The sequence below is a fragment of the Melanotaenia boesemani genome, chromosome 22 (assembly GCF_017639745.1).
Source record: "Melanotaenia boesemani isolate fMelBoe1 chromosome 22, fMelBoe1.pri, whole genome shotgun sequence".
Classification (NCBI taxonomy): Eukaryota; Metazoa; Chordata; class Actinopteri; order Atheriniformes; family Melanotaeniidae; genus Melanotaenia; species Melanotaenia boesemani.
Genome location: NC_055703.1, coordinates 17,031,926 through 17,047,578, shown reverse-complemented (window position 1 = coordinate 17,047,578; position 15,653 = coordinate 17,031,926). Strand labels below are relative to the sequence as shown.

The following is a 15,653-nucleotide window of genomic DNA, read 5'->3' as shown; positions in this document are numbered from 1 at the left end:
TAAACAATGTGCTTACACTCTGGCATGGCAACACTGAAGACCTTGCTCTGTGGTCCCATTCCCCTCCGGTTGGTAGCTCTGATCTTGAAGATGTAACGCTCTCCGGGTGTTAGGCCATCTATGGTGGTGGTGGTGGTGCTTCCACTGTATGTTGTGCTTTTCATTCCAAATGGTTTCATAGCAGGGGCGTAAGACAGGATATATTCTGCAGAAGAAAAGCACAAATATATAAGTGGAAATGAAAATCAGGTGTGTAAGAGCTGGAAACCACAAAACTTCAATCTAATCTTAGCTTTGCTCTAATTATCTTTATGTCCTCACCTCTTATCCTGCCATTGGGTTCTTCAGGAAGATCCCATGTTGCAATGACAGCCGTTCCTTTTCCTCGTAGCGGCTTGACCTCAAAGTTTTCGGGTGGTCCTGATGGTGCTATCAAGAGAGGAGAGGAAAAACTAATTGGAAAAACGGGTGAAAATGGAGCAGCATGGAAGAAACAGCCAAGAATGTCACTGCCTACAGTATGTAAAAAAGAATAAGGACATCATGACTCTATATGGTTTCAACCAAGCAAAATACAGCTGCCATATGCCGACAGGAACTGCACATTAAGAGCCTGTATGAAGCTGCAGATGGAGAGCAGCGAGCCAGGCAGTAAATACTGACATTCCAATGAACCAAAGTGCAGGAGCTCCTGTGACATAGTATAAAAGGCTGCTGCCATAACAGCTCTACAGCTTAAAAATCTTAAATAACATAAAAAAACACATGGCAGTTATAGGTTGTGAATGTAATGATGTGTGGCATGAAGACATCAGTAGAAAAGGGCTAACAGGAAAGGTTATGCAACAGTGATTTTTTTTTTTTTTTTTTGCAAGAATAACCACTTCTTTCATACTGTTAGGAAAATGAAGTGTTATGGCTTTTGTCTTGAGTACTATTTCACTTGCAATCATTATATCCCAGCTGCATTTTAGAATATAAATTATACCCAGTTCTCAGCATACAGTGGCAATACATACCTGACTCAGGGGTCCTCTGAAAAACTGAGACACCCCACTTGCCATGTTTTTCTCCCTGAGAGATCCTGACAGAGAACTCATACATGCTGTCAGCAGACAGAGCGTCTATCATCACTCTCCTCTGGGTGCTGTCTTTGTAATCCCAACGCGCTGATTCACCCTTCTCTCTGAACCTTACTGTATATGATCTGAGTTGAAATGAAATGAAAATATTTAATTGTAATGAGCAGTCCTAAGTTTTCTTTCTGTCCTGCTAACAGTTACAGTACTTGTACAAACACAAACTTTAATAAATCCCACCTGGATGTCCCGGGGGCAACTTTCCCCATTTCGACAGCAGGGTCAACCCAAGAGATAAGGACTGACTTTGGCGACATGACTCTGACACTTAAGTCCCGGGCCTCATACTCAGGTGGTTCTGGACGACACACATAGACATTAAAACAAATGTTCAAAGTCCAAACTCCATGAACTATAGCCTCAAGTTTTTATTCTTTTATTATTATTACTTTTTTTTTGTCTTTTTACCTGGTATGGAGGCTATGGCTGGGACTGCTCTGTTGGCGGGTGCGCTCTGGCCTTGGGCCTTCTGTGCCTGCAGTGACACCACATGAACGGACTCAGATGCTATGAATAGAAAGGGATACCAGGCACGGCCAGGGTTTACACTATGGACACTAAAGATAGTCCAAACAAACTGTATCAACTTAGATAAATTCAAAACACCACCAAATAAAATAAAATATTGATCAAAATGTTATCTTGATCTTGACAATTCTGAATTGTTCACCTGCTTAAAATTACAATGCCACTGTAATTTATTAAAGCCATGTATTCATCATGTGCTACCTAGCAGCTGCTATAGGTACTTTTGATGTTTTTTTTTCATAAACACACAATACATCTCTTCTGCTGTGTTATATTTAAGAAGTATAAGTCTTCTTACTTAGTTTTGGTGTATGTCTTTTTCTCTGGTCAGCCTGAGGCTTGGCACTGTGTGGGCGTCTCCTTTTCAGCAGTGGGGTTCCTGCCAAAGCTCTTTCAGGCTGTCTCGGACCTGAGGAGGACTGAGGTGCCCTCTTGTGTGTCCTGGTATAGGTCACACCTGCCGGGTGAGTCATTCTGCCCGCCCTGGTGGTCCTCTCTGCAGTGGAATGACTTCTGGCTGCATTTTGTGAAAACCTGACTAAACCTGCAGGTAGATGATAATGAACAGCAAATGTCAGAGTGTCCTCAAGTTCTTCTTACCTTTGTGACCCCATAATTCATTCATCATCTGTGCTCTGTACTGGGTTTGCCTTTGGGGTCTTGTTGAAAATTGAACTGCTGTGGGAAAGTTTTGCACTTAACTTTTGCACTCAAGACATACCCGCTCATTAATAAACTCATAGTTAGAGATCACATTCATCCAATACTGCCTGTAAACATGACCAGCTATCACAAAAAGGAAATGCTTTGGCAGTGTAATGTGTCCCCTGTCCTCATCTCCAACTTCTGTTGCTCTGTTTCCCACTTCAGTCTAATCCTAGTAGTCACTCTGCCTCAAGCAGCCTCTCTGACATTGACACAGACAGCCAGACAATCCCTCTCATGTGGTTACAATGCTGGGTGATAGCATTGCCAACAGAACAAATTAAAAAAAACAACAAGAAAGCCCCCCACCACCATCATTCCAACTATTTTGTCTTTTTTCTTTCCTTCCTGTGTTCCTACCACAGCTATTACTTATATTGTCAGATAAAAAGGACCGACCCTGTGTCCAATCAAACCAGTTTAATGCACATCTGGGTGAGCACTGATAAGTCAGCTGATTTAACAAGATGCTTTTGATTAAATTCAAAATGGGCTGTAAGGTTTATATGTTGTAATGTAGATATCCTCCTTCCAATGAACGGAGTGGTCCTACTGAGATTATATGTCCATGGGATCCAAACGTGTCCAAAAGAAGAGCTTAGTTTATGTATTTATGGTATAAACACAATTCCCCTATCAAGACATGGCTTTCTTCAGTTTTACTTGGAACAGTCTGTTTATTTCTGTAAGTGTGTACTTCCATTTTGTCCTGCCAGCACAGCTGAATGGATGCTTGCCTGTGGATCTAGAGAGCATTGTTCTGTGATATACCAACTTCCTTTTCTAATCTCTAAAGAGTCTGGGTGTTGGACTGCCATGCCTACAGACTGTTGTTAGAAGCAGAGGGGATGTTACACAGTGGTAAACATGGCTGTCCCAACTTTTCTAAAATGTACTGCTTCCTTCAAATTTAAGAGAAGGTAATGCTTTTCATTAAATGTCAAAATGTTCTATACTGGATAAAATTTTGGTTTGTGGGATTTGCAAATCTTTACCTACTGTTTTTATTTACAGTTTACTGCATCCCAACTTTTTTGGAAGTGGGGTTGTACATGGTAACCAACCAGTGATGTGACTCAGATCACTCAGATCCTTTCACAAACTTTATAGTCTTTTCTGATAATAGCTGTAACTTCAAACAGGAATAGCCTCATCTGGTTTTAATCTGAGAACTTTTTTCCTTCCTTCTTTCTTTCTTGCTGTTTCTGGAAAAACTGTCACTGTGCATAGTTTGGCCCAGGTCACCAGCCATGAACCACTAAACCATTGACTCCAGAGTAGTAATATTGCAAGATTCCTGTCTGTTACTGAATGCTCAGTGGTCAGAGATGCTGTGAGGCTGGCCTGCAGACAGACAGGCATGCTCAAGTGACAATACCAACCTTGATATTTTCAGGCAGAGATACTAACAAATGACACTTTTCTGTGTGCCTAAGGGTTCCACAAAAACTTGCTGACTTTAACTGCCATATTTGACATTTCACCACTTCTAAAAACCAGTATAAACTTTTCAAATATTAAATTGGTAGTTTTGGATCTCATGATTGAATGAGCTGCTCACTTTACCCACTGTTTAATTTCCACAAACAAGTTTTCAGGGCAGACTTTTCCTGCTGGCAAAGATTACAAGTCTCAGCTGGCAAGTTAGCTCACTGACAAACCCAGACAGTGAAATAACAGCTCCGTTCCAAATATGCAACTCAATAATTTGCTCGACAGGTTATCAAATAATCGAGCATGCTTTCTTGGTAAATTAAATTAACTAATTGTCAAAATTATGCTTGTCACTGAAATATCTATTCAAACAAACTAGTCGTAGGATCAGATGTAACCACCTAACTTAAGATATGCAAGCTTCCTGCAAAGCATTGCCCCTACAATGGCATGAAGTACAGCTTACATAAGCATGTTCACATTCGATATACTTGTATGAGGCATAACTGTTAAGTCTATTGTTTCAAAGGCCACAAGGTCTGTACAACAAACAAGAAAGAGTGGTTGGAGCAGTGAAGGTCAGAGCTTTCATCATATGTTCTTTTCAAAATGTGATCATTATCATAGTAGCCATTTTATCTGATGCTATGGTAACATGAAAACACAGTATGTTACGTTGTAATTTTGTCATTTTATGGCTGGTTTGAGGCTATAACATTAGGGCAGAAAATTAAAACTTCTTGGTTTGGCTTAAGACATATCATAGTTATGCCTATAATACATTATTTATTACAATACAACATTCACGGTCATGGAAGCCATTTTTACTCTTAACATGCAGCTGCTCTCGCAACCACTTGAGGTGGTATATTTTTTTCTTTTATTGTAAACATAGTCTACCGCCTGCATGCCAATGTGCCACATGCCACATTTTGGGGAAGAGTAGTCTCTAAAGAACTTTACTTTTTCTATACAAGTACACTATTTATACTGTAAATAAAAAAAAAAAAAAAAATATATATATATATATATATATATATATATATATATATAGTTCAACACAGCTGCAAAACTTGGAAAGGAATAGGAATGAGCTAATTAGCTAACTAGACTTTTCAACGTGTAACAAATGAGCTAACCAGTTTATCCAGTTTGCTACATCTTCTTTTTCCACTTCATCTTCTCTTTAATCTAGCATTACTTTGCCAAAAACCCAGTGGTTGTGTGGTTCTAGTTACTAAGGAGAAAAAGCACAAATGTGATTAGTTGAGTTTCCAGAGCTGCTCTGCTTCAAACAAACAAACAAAACTGAAATTGCAGAGCAGGATTATGATTCGTGGTTAGCACTTTTTCCTCAAAGCAATATGGGCCTGGGTTTAGTTGCTGGTCCTCATCTTTTCAGTCAAGAATTCATTTGGGTGTTCTCCATGTACCCGATACGATGCCAAGGCATAAAAGAAGTGGTTTGGAGAGGCATAACGTTTCTAAAGAAACAGTATGAAAACCCGTCTGTTCGTGTTAGCTTTGTGATAGGGTTTGCACAGAAATGCAAATGTAAATTTCAAAAGGCGAAAAATGCACATTGCTAATTTATTAGAAATCACCATAACCTAAAAGTTAGATTCGATTACAAGTTTATTTCAAACTTTTTAAAAAATGAAAAAAATTATTCATCAAATGTCAAAATATTTTCTTTTAACCAGTTAATCAACTGTATGCTTGCACTTGCACACTAAATGCATTCACTTTAAGGTGCAATAAATGGGTCAAGTGAATGGAATGTTTTGCTAGGGGTACTTGCCAATCAAATTTAATCGCAATACATGCAAACCAAACATGACTGGTGCAAACCTTGAACCAAGGAAGTGGATATCTGTCTGTCATTCATATTCTGCCAGCCAGTACAATATATAAAAATTCCATTTGACCTATCTTTAAAAAAATAAGGGAAAGCCCAGACAATGCAAGTGAAAGGGCCCAGAATCTCCTGCATCAATGTCAAATTTAACAAGCAGTGCAATGGTGTCAACATCTTCCTTCTTAACTCTGACAGATGTTGAATATGACAAGACCAAGCAAGATATTTATCTACTACAAATTTTCCAATCATTTTACATTCTAGTGAGCTCACTGACAGGCAAATATGTTGTAATGGATGTGCCATATGCCATTAAAGGTAACACTATCTTACTTTGATATTAAACTTGGATCTCAAGCAACAAAAACATACCTGGCAAAACAGATTGGAAATTCTGAGTCACAGACAAGTGAAGTTTTTTTTTTTAGTACTGATCCCACAGGAACAGAAAAAGTTGAAGGGGAATCAAGGAAAAGGAGCCTGTTGCCCCAAGACACAATAAAGTGGAAACTTATCACTGTAAATTTGATGCTTCCTACACAACCATGATTTCACTGTTTTTGAAGGGTAAAACTACATAATTTTACATAAATATTTGGCTGCAGTATTCCTGTGTGAAATTGGGAACGATGCTCTGAAGCCACTCTTACCTGCTGATGAGTTGTTGATGGGTGGATTGGGCACCACAGCAAAGCCATCCAGGTTATCCCAATCAGGGTCTAAAATAAAATAATAATTTTAAAAAGTTATATTCTGTTGTCTGCGACAAATAGCACATTTTACACATTTAAAAAAGAACTTTCTTATTTTGTGAAGGTCACTTGCTTTAGCCCCAATATCAGTGAGCAAAGTGGTATTTACTCTCCACCTCACTATTTCTTCATCATAAGAAGTCCACTTCTTGTCTTTGCTCCTCCAGTGGCAGCTGGCCAGACATATTAATGATGTGGAGGCAAAAAACGTTGTGTTATTTATGACATCTGATGCAACATTCATGCTGTTGGGGGAACAATACACAAACTGTGAGGAATTTCTGGAAAAGCCTACACTGTGGCTGCTCAGTTGCCAGAGATTTATGGTGAACCTCAATGGTGCTGAAAAGACCACAAGGGCTGCTGCGATGTGCACTGGCCAGCACACACAAACCCAAAGGCACCTATACAGTAGATGCTTTTTGAACCCACTGAGACACAATCCATGACAATGCATGACATCATTGCTCTGCACCACCCTAGCTTCCACCATAACCACCACTAAACAGATATTTTGCACACATACGCACGCACGCACGCACACACACACACACACACACACACACACACAACAAGTGACCACAACAAAGAGGACTGTGTTACAGACGCAGGGCTGGGTTTGGAAACAGTTGGCTGCAGACTTTTAGTCTCTGATGAAGCATGGCTCTAAGATACCAAAGACAGGAAAATGAAGTAATGACAAAAGCAGGCAAGACTGTCTAAACAATGCAGACTATATGTGTATAGAGACATATGACCTAAATTATGTTTTATAAGACAGGTTTAGGAGTTAGAATCTACTAAGAACTAAATTTGATGCCCTCAAAGCCTAAAATGTCCACTGTCTGCTAAGCTGATGACTGCTGGTCATGCACGGCACCACTGGTTCTCAGTTTTTCTTTTGCTTTTTTTTCCTGGAAATCTTGGATAACAGTGCATCCAACTGTGAACTAAGCAGCAAAAAGAAATTAATCACAAATGTGCACTTGTGTGTTTGCCTACTTCTCACCTCCTTGTTTTTACTTTGAACTTAGTCTTTGTCATCATCTCATTGGTCTTGGCACTTGTTTTGAGAAACTGCAGAACTCTACATTTTGAAAGCCTACTATATAGTTTGAGCCAAACCTTATTTTCCTTGCACTGAATTACTTCTTTAAAATCTTTTTTTTTTTTTTTTTTGGTCAAGCTGTTCTACCAGTACTCACATTCCTCTTTGACATCATTTAAATTCAATCACTTCTTACATTCTCATCCCGCTCTCATCCCCTTCATTAGAACTTTTTCTCAGTTTCTCTCTTACCTACATCCTCTATCGGATGAGTGTGACTTTCCTTGCTAACTTTAGTGAAGCGATGAGACCTGGGGGGTTTGTGGGAGCTGACATAGCGGTCCACTGGCGTTCCATCCAAATGGCTAGAATGCTCCCAACTTTCCCTCGAAACCTTGTCCACAGATGTCTGTTTCCCATTTTGTGGCCGCAGGGATTTCTCAGCTGCAAAACAAATGACAGAATCATGTTGGCTGTATAAAGTTTAAAAAAACAGTATTAATCGTTGCATTGTTCCCTGTACTAAAGATGAGGATTTGGTCTTACATATTTTAGTATGTAGGGACACCGTATTAGCTCTTTGAGCCGTTATGCTACTTCTGCTTCAATGCCTTTAGGATAGTTTCCACTTTATCTATGATTCCTTACAATCTGTTTCCCTGCAGCTTTACTTCTGATGATGCATACACTTATTTAGGTGGCTCTTGAAGGTAAAAACTAATCTTTTAAATAAATAAACCAGGACTTGGTTAAATGCTTAAAGATGTGGACAGTAAAATATCATCTATGCACAGCAAAATGATACTTTGCTCCAGTAAATACTTGAGAGCTAGGAGATGCTAAAAAAACAAAACAAAACAAAACAAAACAATACCTAAAGGAAGTATGACTTATGCAGCCATGAAGCATGTGATACCTACACTTCAGCCATCTTTTATAAATACTCGATTACCAAACATGCATATCAGTAGTTGACTCTATTCAAATTGTATCATCTATTTAGTCACAATGATCTGCACTGTAATCTCAATATTAATATATGTTGTTTAGTAAGAATAAAAACTTTTTGACCACAAATGGTGCTTCACAAGTGAATAATTCAGATTCTTTCATCAAGCTGAGCAAAGCTTTATATGTTCATTGTCCGTCATTTAAAATGATTATTTTTGCACACTATGTTTACATCAGAGACTTCTTTGTTTTATATATGGCAAGAAGTGCCATTCTAAATAAACTCAGACAGCCTTCTATGAAGACCACACAAAACTGTAACTTGCGCTTTCTTTGCCAAAGTTAAAAAAAAAAAATAAATAAATAAATAAATAAAATATTAACCATTCCCCTCCAGCTTGGCAAAGGAATACAGATAATCCTTACTGCTAAATCTGCGGATAATTACTTTACGGCTTTTTGGGGGGCAGCAAAGCACCAACAAATGATCATTTTGTCTAAGTTCACATGGTGGTATGTCCCTAAACAGTCTCCTATTTACACAAGCAGCCTATACGTTGCCTGGAATTATGATTTTTGTCCATCTGATGAATATTCTTTAGCTGGCCTGGTTTCCATCGGATCCTTGGGGAAACTCTAGCTTTAGATTTTCCACTATGTAGTAAGCTAGTTGCTGACTTCATCTGTCTGCTGTTTGATCCAGCACAGGTGGGATGTATTGAGCTTTTTGAGTGAAATCAGCTGCCTGTCCCTGCTGCTGAAACCACACTAATGAGAGCAGTGAAAGGGAACCAGTTTGAAGAATTGCCTAAAAGATGCTAAAACTGCATTTATTAAATTGTCCTTTCAAAGATGCATATAAGACATTGGTTAATTACAAAATTATGGCAACTTTAAACTGCAAGATCTGCATATTGTTGTTTTTGGTTTAAGAGAAATGCATGGGGTAATAGACAAAAAGAGTAGGTTTACTGGCATGCATTTATTACAATATAAACTGTCTGCTGTCATCAGTTAGTTCTCATGCTTCCTAAAGGATTACAGTAGCAGTTTTGGTTTTGCATCCTCACAAAGTCATTTCTCCACTCTTGCTGTCTGCAGGTGTGCTCCCAGCTGCATATGTAGCTATAAATGCCACACCAAACCCTTCAACTCTAGTTAACACATGCTCATAGCTCCTTAAGGTTTTATTATGTGCTGTTGGATTATCTCATCATTGTCTCTGTTGACTGTAGATATCACCACTTGTGACAGTGCCTGACATTGTGCATGGACACATAAAGGAGTGGGAAAGTATTTTCCCAGTTCAAAACAAAACACAATCTCCTCATATCTTCATAATAAATACAGGCTTACACTGTTTTATCAGCTGTCTGAGTCAGTTTTCACTATAACACATCTGGATACACTTCAGTCACTTGCATCCAGTTTCCAATAAGACCGTGTTATTACATGGCATGGGATCCACTCCTTTGTCCAGAAATGACTGTGTCTTGCTCCCTTTGGAAATTTATGATCCAAGGGTACACCAGATATTTATGATGTAATCAGAAATATCTGATGCATGTTTGCTATCTGAGAACAAACAGTTTCAAAGCTCTTAAGCATTTGAGTGGTTGTAATATTATACTATTAAAAAGGGAGGCTTCTTTTCAGGCGGTTGCTACAAGAGCCTGTCGCAACAATACATTTTCTGCCCTGTGTTTGTGGTTGTCAAGTGGAAAGACAAACTCATTTAGACAGTGGAAATTATTAAATATGTGAAAAATGAGGGCAGGGCCTGAGGGTCATTATGTCAAAGGGAGTATAGATTACATAAACACAAGATGTGCAGCACACATGCACACACATTGACCCAAAGACAGATAGGCACACACACATGTATGTGCATGCATAGCTTGGTCCATGAAGCAGGTAAGTCCGGAGGCCAAATGACTGCTGTAAAACTGTTCTAGAAAATATTTGTGCACATGCACCTGCAATACTCTCTGCTTTTACGAGAGAACCCTCTCACCTCGCCACAAAATTACAGACATTGACCCTATATTAACCCCTAAAGAGTTTGCTCCAAGACCTGCAATACCTGTGTCTCCTTCCATAAACTTCCGTTATTAATAAGGTTCCCCCGTGAATCTCTGTCCACTTCTACTGAAGCAACTGCTCACACTACAATATTTTCTGAACGAAACGTATGCAAATCTGCAGCTGTTAGATGGTAAAGTCATCTAATGCCATAGCAACAATAAAGGAATGAACTCAGTGACTCAGGTGCTTTTTCTCATGGAGATATCTGCTTCAAGTCACATTTAGAAGCAACTCCAGAATTGTTTCACCAAAACTCCAGCATATATCTCCTCAATTACGTCATGCTGGTAGCAGGGGTGTCAGAATATAACACAATTCACAATAGTCACAATATTAAAAGAACAATGTCTTGTTGGGAATACACACATGATATAATGACTCTTTTATAAAACTAATTTTTCAGGTTTGAACAAAAGGAGACAGAAAACTCCAAAAACAATGAGGTAATAGCCTGATAGCAATTTTCATTTTTATTTATTTTTTCAAGGTTGTCATGATAATGATAGTCTGGTTATTGTGAGTGTCTTTGGTTGTGATATTTGTGCTGTGAAGCTCTGATGTTGTGCCCTAGCTGATAGACTTGGTTTTAGTGCCCAGGTTCTGAGACGTCTATGTCGGTGGTTCTCAGGGCCACTTGAATAAAATAAATCCATACAATGGCAAAATACAAATTTAGCAAAATTAACATGTTTATACAGAAACATTTTCCAGAAATGGTGAATAATCAACAGAACATGCTGCTTTCATCTAAACTGTTTTCTGTTGACAGCATGTTCTGTGTTTGATCCACCAATTTTGGAAATCTGCTGTTTACTGTAATTTTCCAATACTGATTTGGCATAAAACAGAAAATGATTATTTACCTTTTTTGTTTGGCAGTGTAAGCAAGAAGACAAATCTGTTTCTCTCTCAATACACACACAATATGTGTATTCTTTGTAACTTGGCTGACCACACCCTTTAAAAGAAAACTGAAGCCAGGACACGATTAAACTCAACTTTGCACAGAAACAGGAAAGCTCATTTTCCAAGTGTTTAAGTAACATACAAATTGAGAGACTCCAGTATATCTACATAATTGTGTTTTTTCTATATTATTATGGGCCAAAATGTTCCTCAGAATTGCACATTGTGATGTTTTTGACGCACAAAGGAAACTTTTATCATTTTGATATGGCTTGGCAGTGACTCTTCACCAGCTAAATTGATCACATGCAGGTGGAAATATTAAATTAACAATTAAATCACCTTCTATGGCTTTCAGTAAAGGTGCTGCTTACCTGCCAGTAGTGAGCAGACCTAGCTCTTGGATCACAATATGCAAGCTCACAAGCCAGGAGCTTGGTTTCAGAGATCCTGGCTTATTTGGCCGCTAACTCTGCAAGTTCAATAGTTCCCAGTGAATTGCTCATGAGATCATTTAGCTCAGGAGAGCATTTGACCAGCATTCCTGACTTGCTCAAGCAACAGCTAGCCAAGAGGTTGCATAGCCAGGAACCTGGAGGCCAGATAAGTTTGCTCTCAGGGAAAGTAGCCTCGTTCTATAGAGGTATGGGGATCCTTCAGATGAGCTTCACGTGAGCTGGCTTAGTTAGCTTTGCTCTCTCTCATTAACCTAAGTTCCTGGCCGAGCAATCAGGAAAGCTAACTCTGGGCTTCTGCACCTCTGGGTCTTTTGCATAAGAACTAGTTCAACTAGGTCACAAACAGCTAGCTTCTCTGACAGCTCACACAGCAGAGCTCAGTTCATCAGGCAGCCTTGCTTCTTACAGTCTTCTCCACCTAGGTTGTGCTAACTTCTCCTTACAACTTGCAGCACCTTGTTTGTTTCATCAGTTCTTCACAGTGTATGCTAACTAACTATACAGTCCTATTCCACAACTGATCAGGACTGGCCCTTGAGATAAATTTAGGTAGAACATGTGGTTTCACTAACCATGCTTTTCTGAGGATATACATGGTGCTTTGGAGATTTAAAGCAGAAATACTTAGCTGTAGCACTCTTGATTTGGCTCCTGATATGCCTTATAACACATTTTTCTTGTATTTTCACAATATAGGCAAAAAATAACGTTAAAATTTTGATATTCCTTTTCAGAGGGAGAATGAATGTACTTTAACCCAGATTTTTCATCCATCGTGTCTGGCATTAAATTTCACCTCAATAAGCCCCCAGAAGGCCTTGGACGTTGATGATTACACATTGTGCAGTATCAGTTGTTTTATATAAACATTTGCATAGTTGTAAATGTTTTCCCCACAAGTCACACTGTTAAAAAATAAAATTATTTTTGTCATTCATTCTTAAGAAATTAACGTATATGATTAAACAGAAAATTGATCTGCCTCTGACTATGTAATGGATCTATCTGTGCTGGAAATATGCGTCAAACCTGCCAGGTACAACAAAATTCCATTCAGCGCTTCTGTCAGTTAAAGCCCTGCTCAGCTTTGGTAGTAATTAAATTTGTTAGAAAGACAACACACCAAACTTAAATCGTGGTCCAAAACTGTCAATGCTTTCAGACTGCAGTCAGACCAGTCAGTAAACTGTCAGACCGAATGTTGTCAGTTCATTAATTAGAGTTAAACTTTATTCAACATGAAATTGTGACTGAGAACATATTTATTTAAAACTAACAACTTGAAGTGAGTTTAGTATGTAGGGTTATATACTATAACTACATGAAACACATTACATCTATAAACAAAAGCTGACAGTTATGGTCTAAAAACCTATTCTTCATTTCAAGTCAGGTTGCTTCAACCAAAACACCTTTCCAAATGGCCCTAATATAAAATTGTTGATGAAGGGTCACACTTTCCAGTGTTAGACTGTGCGGTGTCCTGCAGTTTGGCTTGTTGACCTTGTCTGTGCTGTGACAGGTGTGTTTGTAGCACAGGTGGTCCTTGCTTGAACAACTGGAATTGTGCCCAGAGATGAGTTCATAATAAGACAGACTCATGGGACTCTCAGGGTTAAAATATGCCAGTGATTACACATACCTAACACCGTAAAAAAAATATTAGATTTATAGACAGAAGTCATAGATGCACAGGGTATGAGAGGAGCCAATGAAAACAATATGAAGCTTGAAATAACCTTGAAAACTTGTAGCTGTTGAATTTAAACATATTAAGAGGAGCTGAAAACTTGAATTCCACTGGCCTGCAAGGACACGATTCCCTCTTTCCCTTCACTCTCAGTCTTCCTTACTCTTCACCTTCCACAACCTGATAGACTGTGGCTGCTGGAAGAAGTTGACATTATTTATTTTTCAAGTACACTACAGTTTTTATTCTCTATTTGCAGAGCTCCAGCCAGCGTGTCCAGCTATTCCCATGTGCCCAGTTTCATCTACTTTTGTTAGGAGTTTTAGTGTGACAAGTTGATGACATGTGAGAGGAGTTATTTAACGAGCAACACTCTCCTTTCACTTAGAAAAAGTTGCCAGAATGCCCAAGAGGAGGCATTTAACTCCAAACTGCTCCAGTACGCTGTTCAGTGGTCAGCAGTGGTGAACTGTGATTACACTAAGTAGCTTCCAGGTGTGAATGTATGGAAGCAGAGTTGCAGGAAAAGTGCACAAATACTCTGAAAAGTCTGCCTTAACAATGGAAAAGAAAATAACTTCAAGGAAAGACCGCAACAAATAGCAGCTGTCTATCTTCAGTTAAAGCAATGATCTCATTCACTTAAGTGCTCACAGTTGAGATGGAAGCATATAGAAACTTACAGATCAACCGACACAGTAAGGGAGCTGGATATACTCAAGAAGGAGGGGAGAAAGGGGAGAGTCTGGTTGTGGCCTTTAAACAAAGCCAAAATGATTCACCTCCTGCTTACCAAGACTCCTCAAGCGTTTTTTATATTTTGGATATTTTTACTGTCTGGAGAATGTGGGATTCTTTCACTGAAGATGGATTTTACAAACAGCACTTCAGAAACTTTAAAACCATGTGTGCTGATGTGGTTCACAGTCCGGTTTTCAAAGATGTGCTGCACTTTTGACAAATCATCATGCTGAAATGCTGTACTCTCACTGAAATCTTCTCAATCTGAGCTTCACCAAAACCTCCACATGCATTGTGAATTCAAATCCTCTGGCTCAATTTTGCTTAAGCATATTCCACTCATTCCTGATAAATGGGTCACGGACGATTTGAAGGGTGTCAGACTAAAAAGTGTGGCAGACAAAAGCCTCTTCCACTTACTAAATTTAACAGGCATGTCATTTATCAACACTAGCAGTCAGATTAGTCACCAATCTGGCATTGAAACACCCATAGGAAAGATTTTCCACTTTCACAGCAATTCATGATGTAGACTGATATTTGTCATCTACCATTGTAGCTGATCATACTTCAGGATGTGAATGAGGCAAGAACTGCTTACCCCTGCATCACATTTTCCCTCCATAAAGTACCAACGATGAAAACACTGTCAAACTCACATTTGCTGCAGCTGAACTCAATTTAACAAACTCTTCCACAAATATATCAAAACATGAACTCCTTTAATAGTCAGAACAAACTGCAATAAGACGCGTAAACACTTGCGTGCAAAACTTGCACCTGCTCGATAAAAGGTAAATAACTAGTTTACCTGTCCATCCGCATCCTGGAGCGCAAAACGTAACGAATAACACCAAAAGCGTCCTGCTTGCAGCTAAAGCCATCGTGACTGTGGCGGACTAATGCTGTGGAGCGGCTCAACAGCTGGATACAGAGGGCTGGGACGCACCAACCTCCCTCCCCTCTGCCGGTGGGAATCCTGCGGCTCACCTATCGTTAATCTTTCTCTTCAAAAAAAAAAAAAAAAAAACTTGATCAAACTTTCCATGCAACCGTGATTTGTAGAAAGTGAACTGCAGCACTTTGCATTTCCCTTAAAATAAAGTAGAAAATAAAAGAAAAATATTACCTGTTATGTTTTTACATAAATCCTCAACTCAACTGCTGCGCTGCAGTTTTTTTTCTTTGTTTTTTTTTCTTAAAAAAAAAAGCCTAATGATGAAATATGAATTTGCAAAGCATCCATCTCATTAGTTAACACATAAATTTCCACTGACAGTCTGCAGCAGGTATAGTGTGCGGAAAAACAGTCGCACATCTGCAGATTTGAAAACATGAACGGCGTATTTTTTCCTTTA

General features: G+C 38.9%; 1 protein-coding gene across 2 annotated transcripts in view; it reads right to left on the bottom strand.

The window, feature by feature from the left end:
- fndc1 (fibronectin type III domain containing 1) overlaps window positions 1-15,179 on the bottom strand; it is a 33,818-nt gene extending 18,639 nt beyond the window's left edge. For both annotated transcript variants that reach the window (XM_041975034.1, XM_041975035.1), the window contains exons 1-9: window positions 15,107-15,179; window positions 7,717-7,908; window positions 6,315-6,383; window positions 1,966-2,211; window positions 1,548-1,646; window positions 1,320-1,437; window positions 1,020-1,207; window positions 322-429; window positions 17-205 (exon numbers count right to left, since the gene is read on the bottom strand). In XM_041975034.1, the coding sequence (XP_041830968.1) occupies window positions 17-205; window positions 322-429; window positions 1,020-1,207; window positions 1,320-1,437; window positions 1,548-1,646; window positions 1,966-2,211; window positions 6,315-6,383; window positions 7,717-7,908; window positions 15,107-15,179 (1,282 nt within the window). The remainder of the gene's footprint in view (window positions 1-16; window positions 206-321; window positions 430-1,019; window positions 1,208-1,319; window positions 1,438-1,547; window positions 1,647-1,965; window positions 2,212-6,314; window positions 6,384-7,716; window positions 7,909-15,106) is intronic.
- Between the last annotated feature and the right edge of the window lie 474 nt (window positions 15,180-15,653).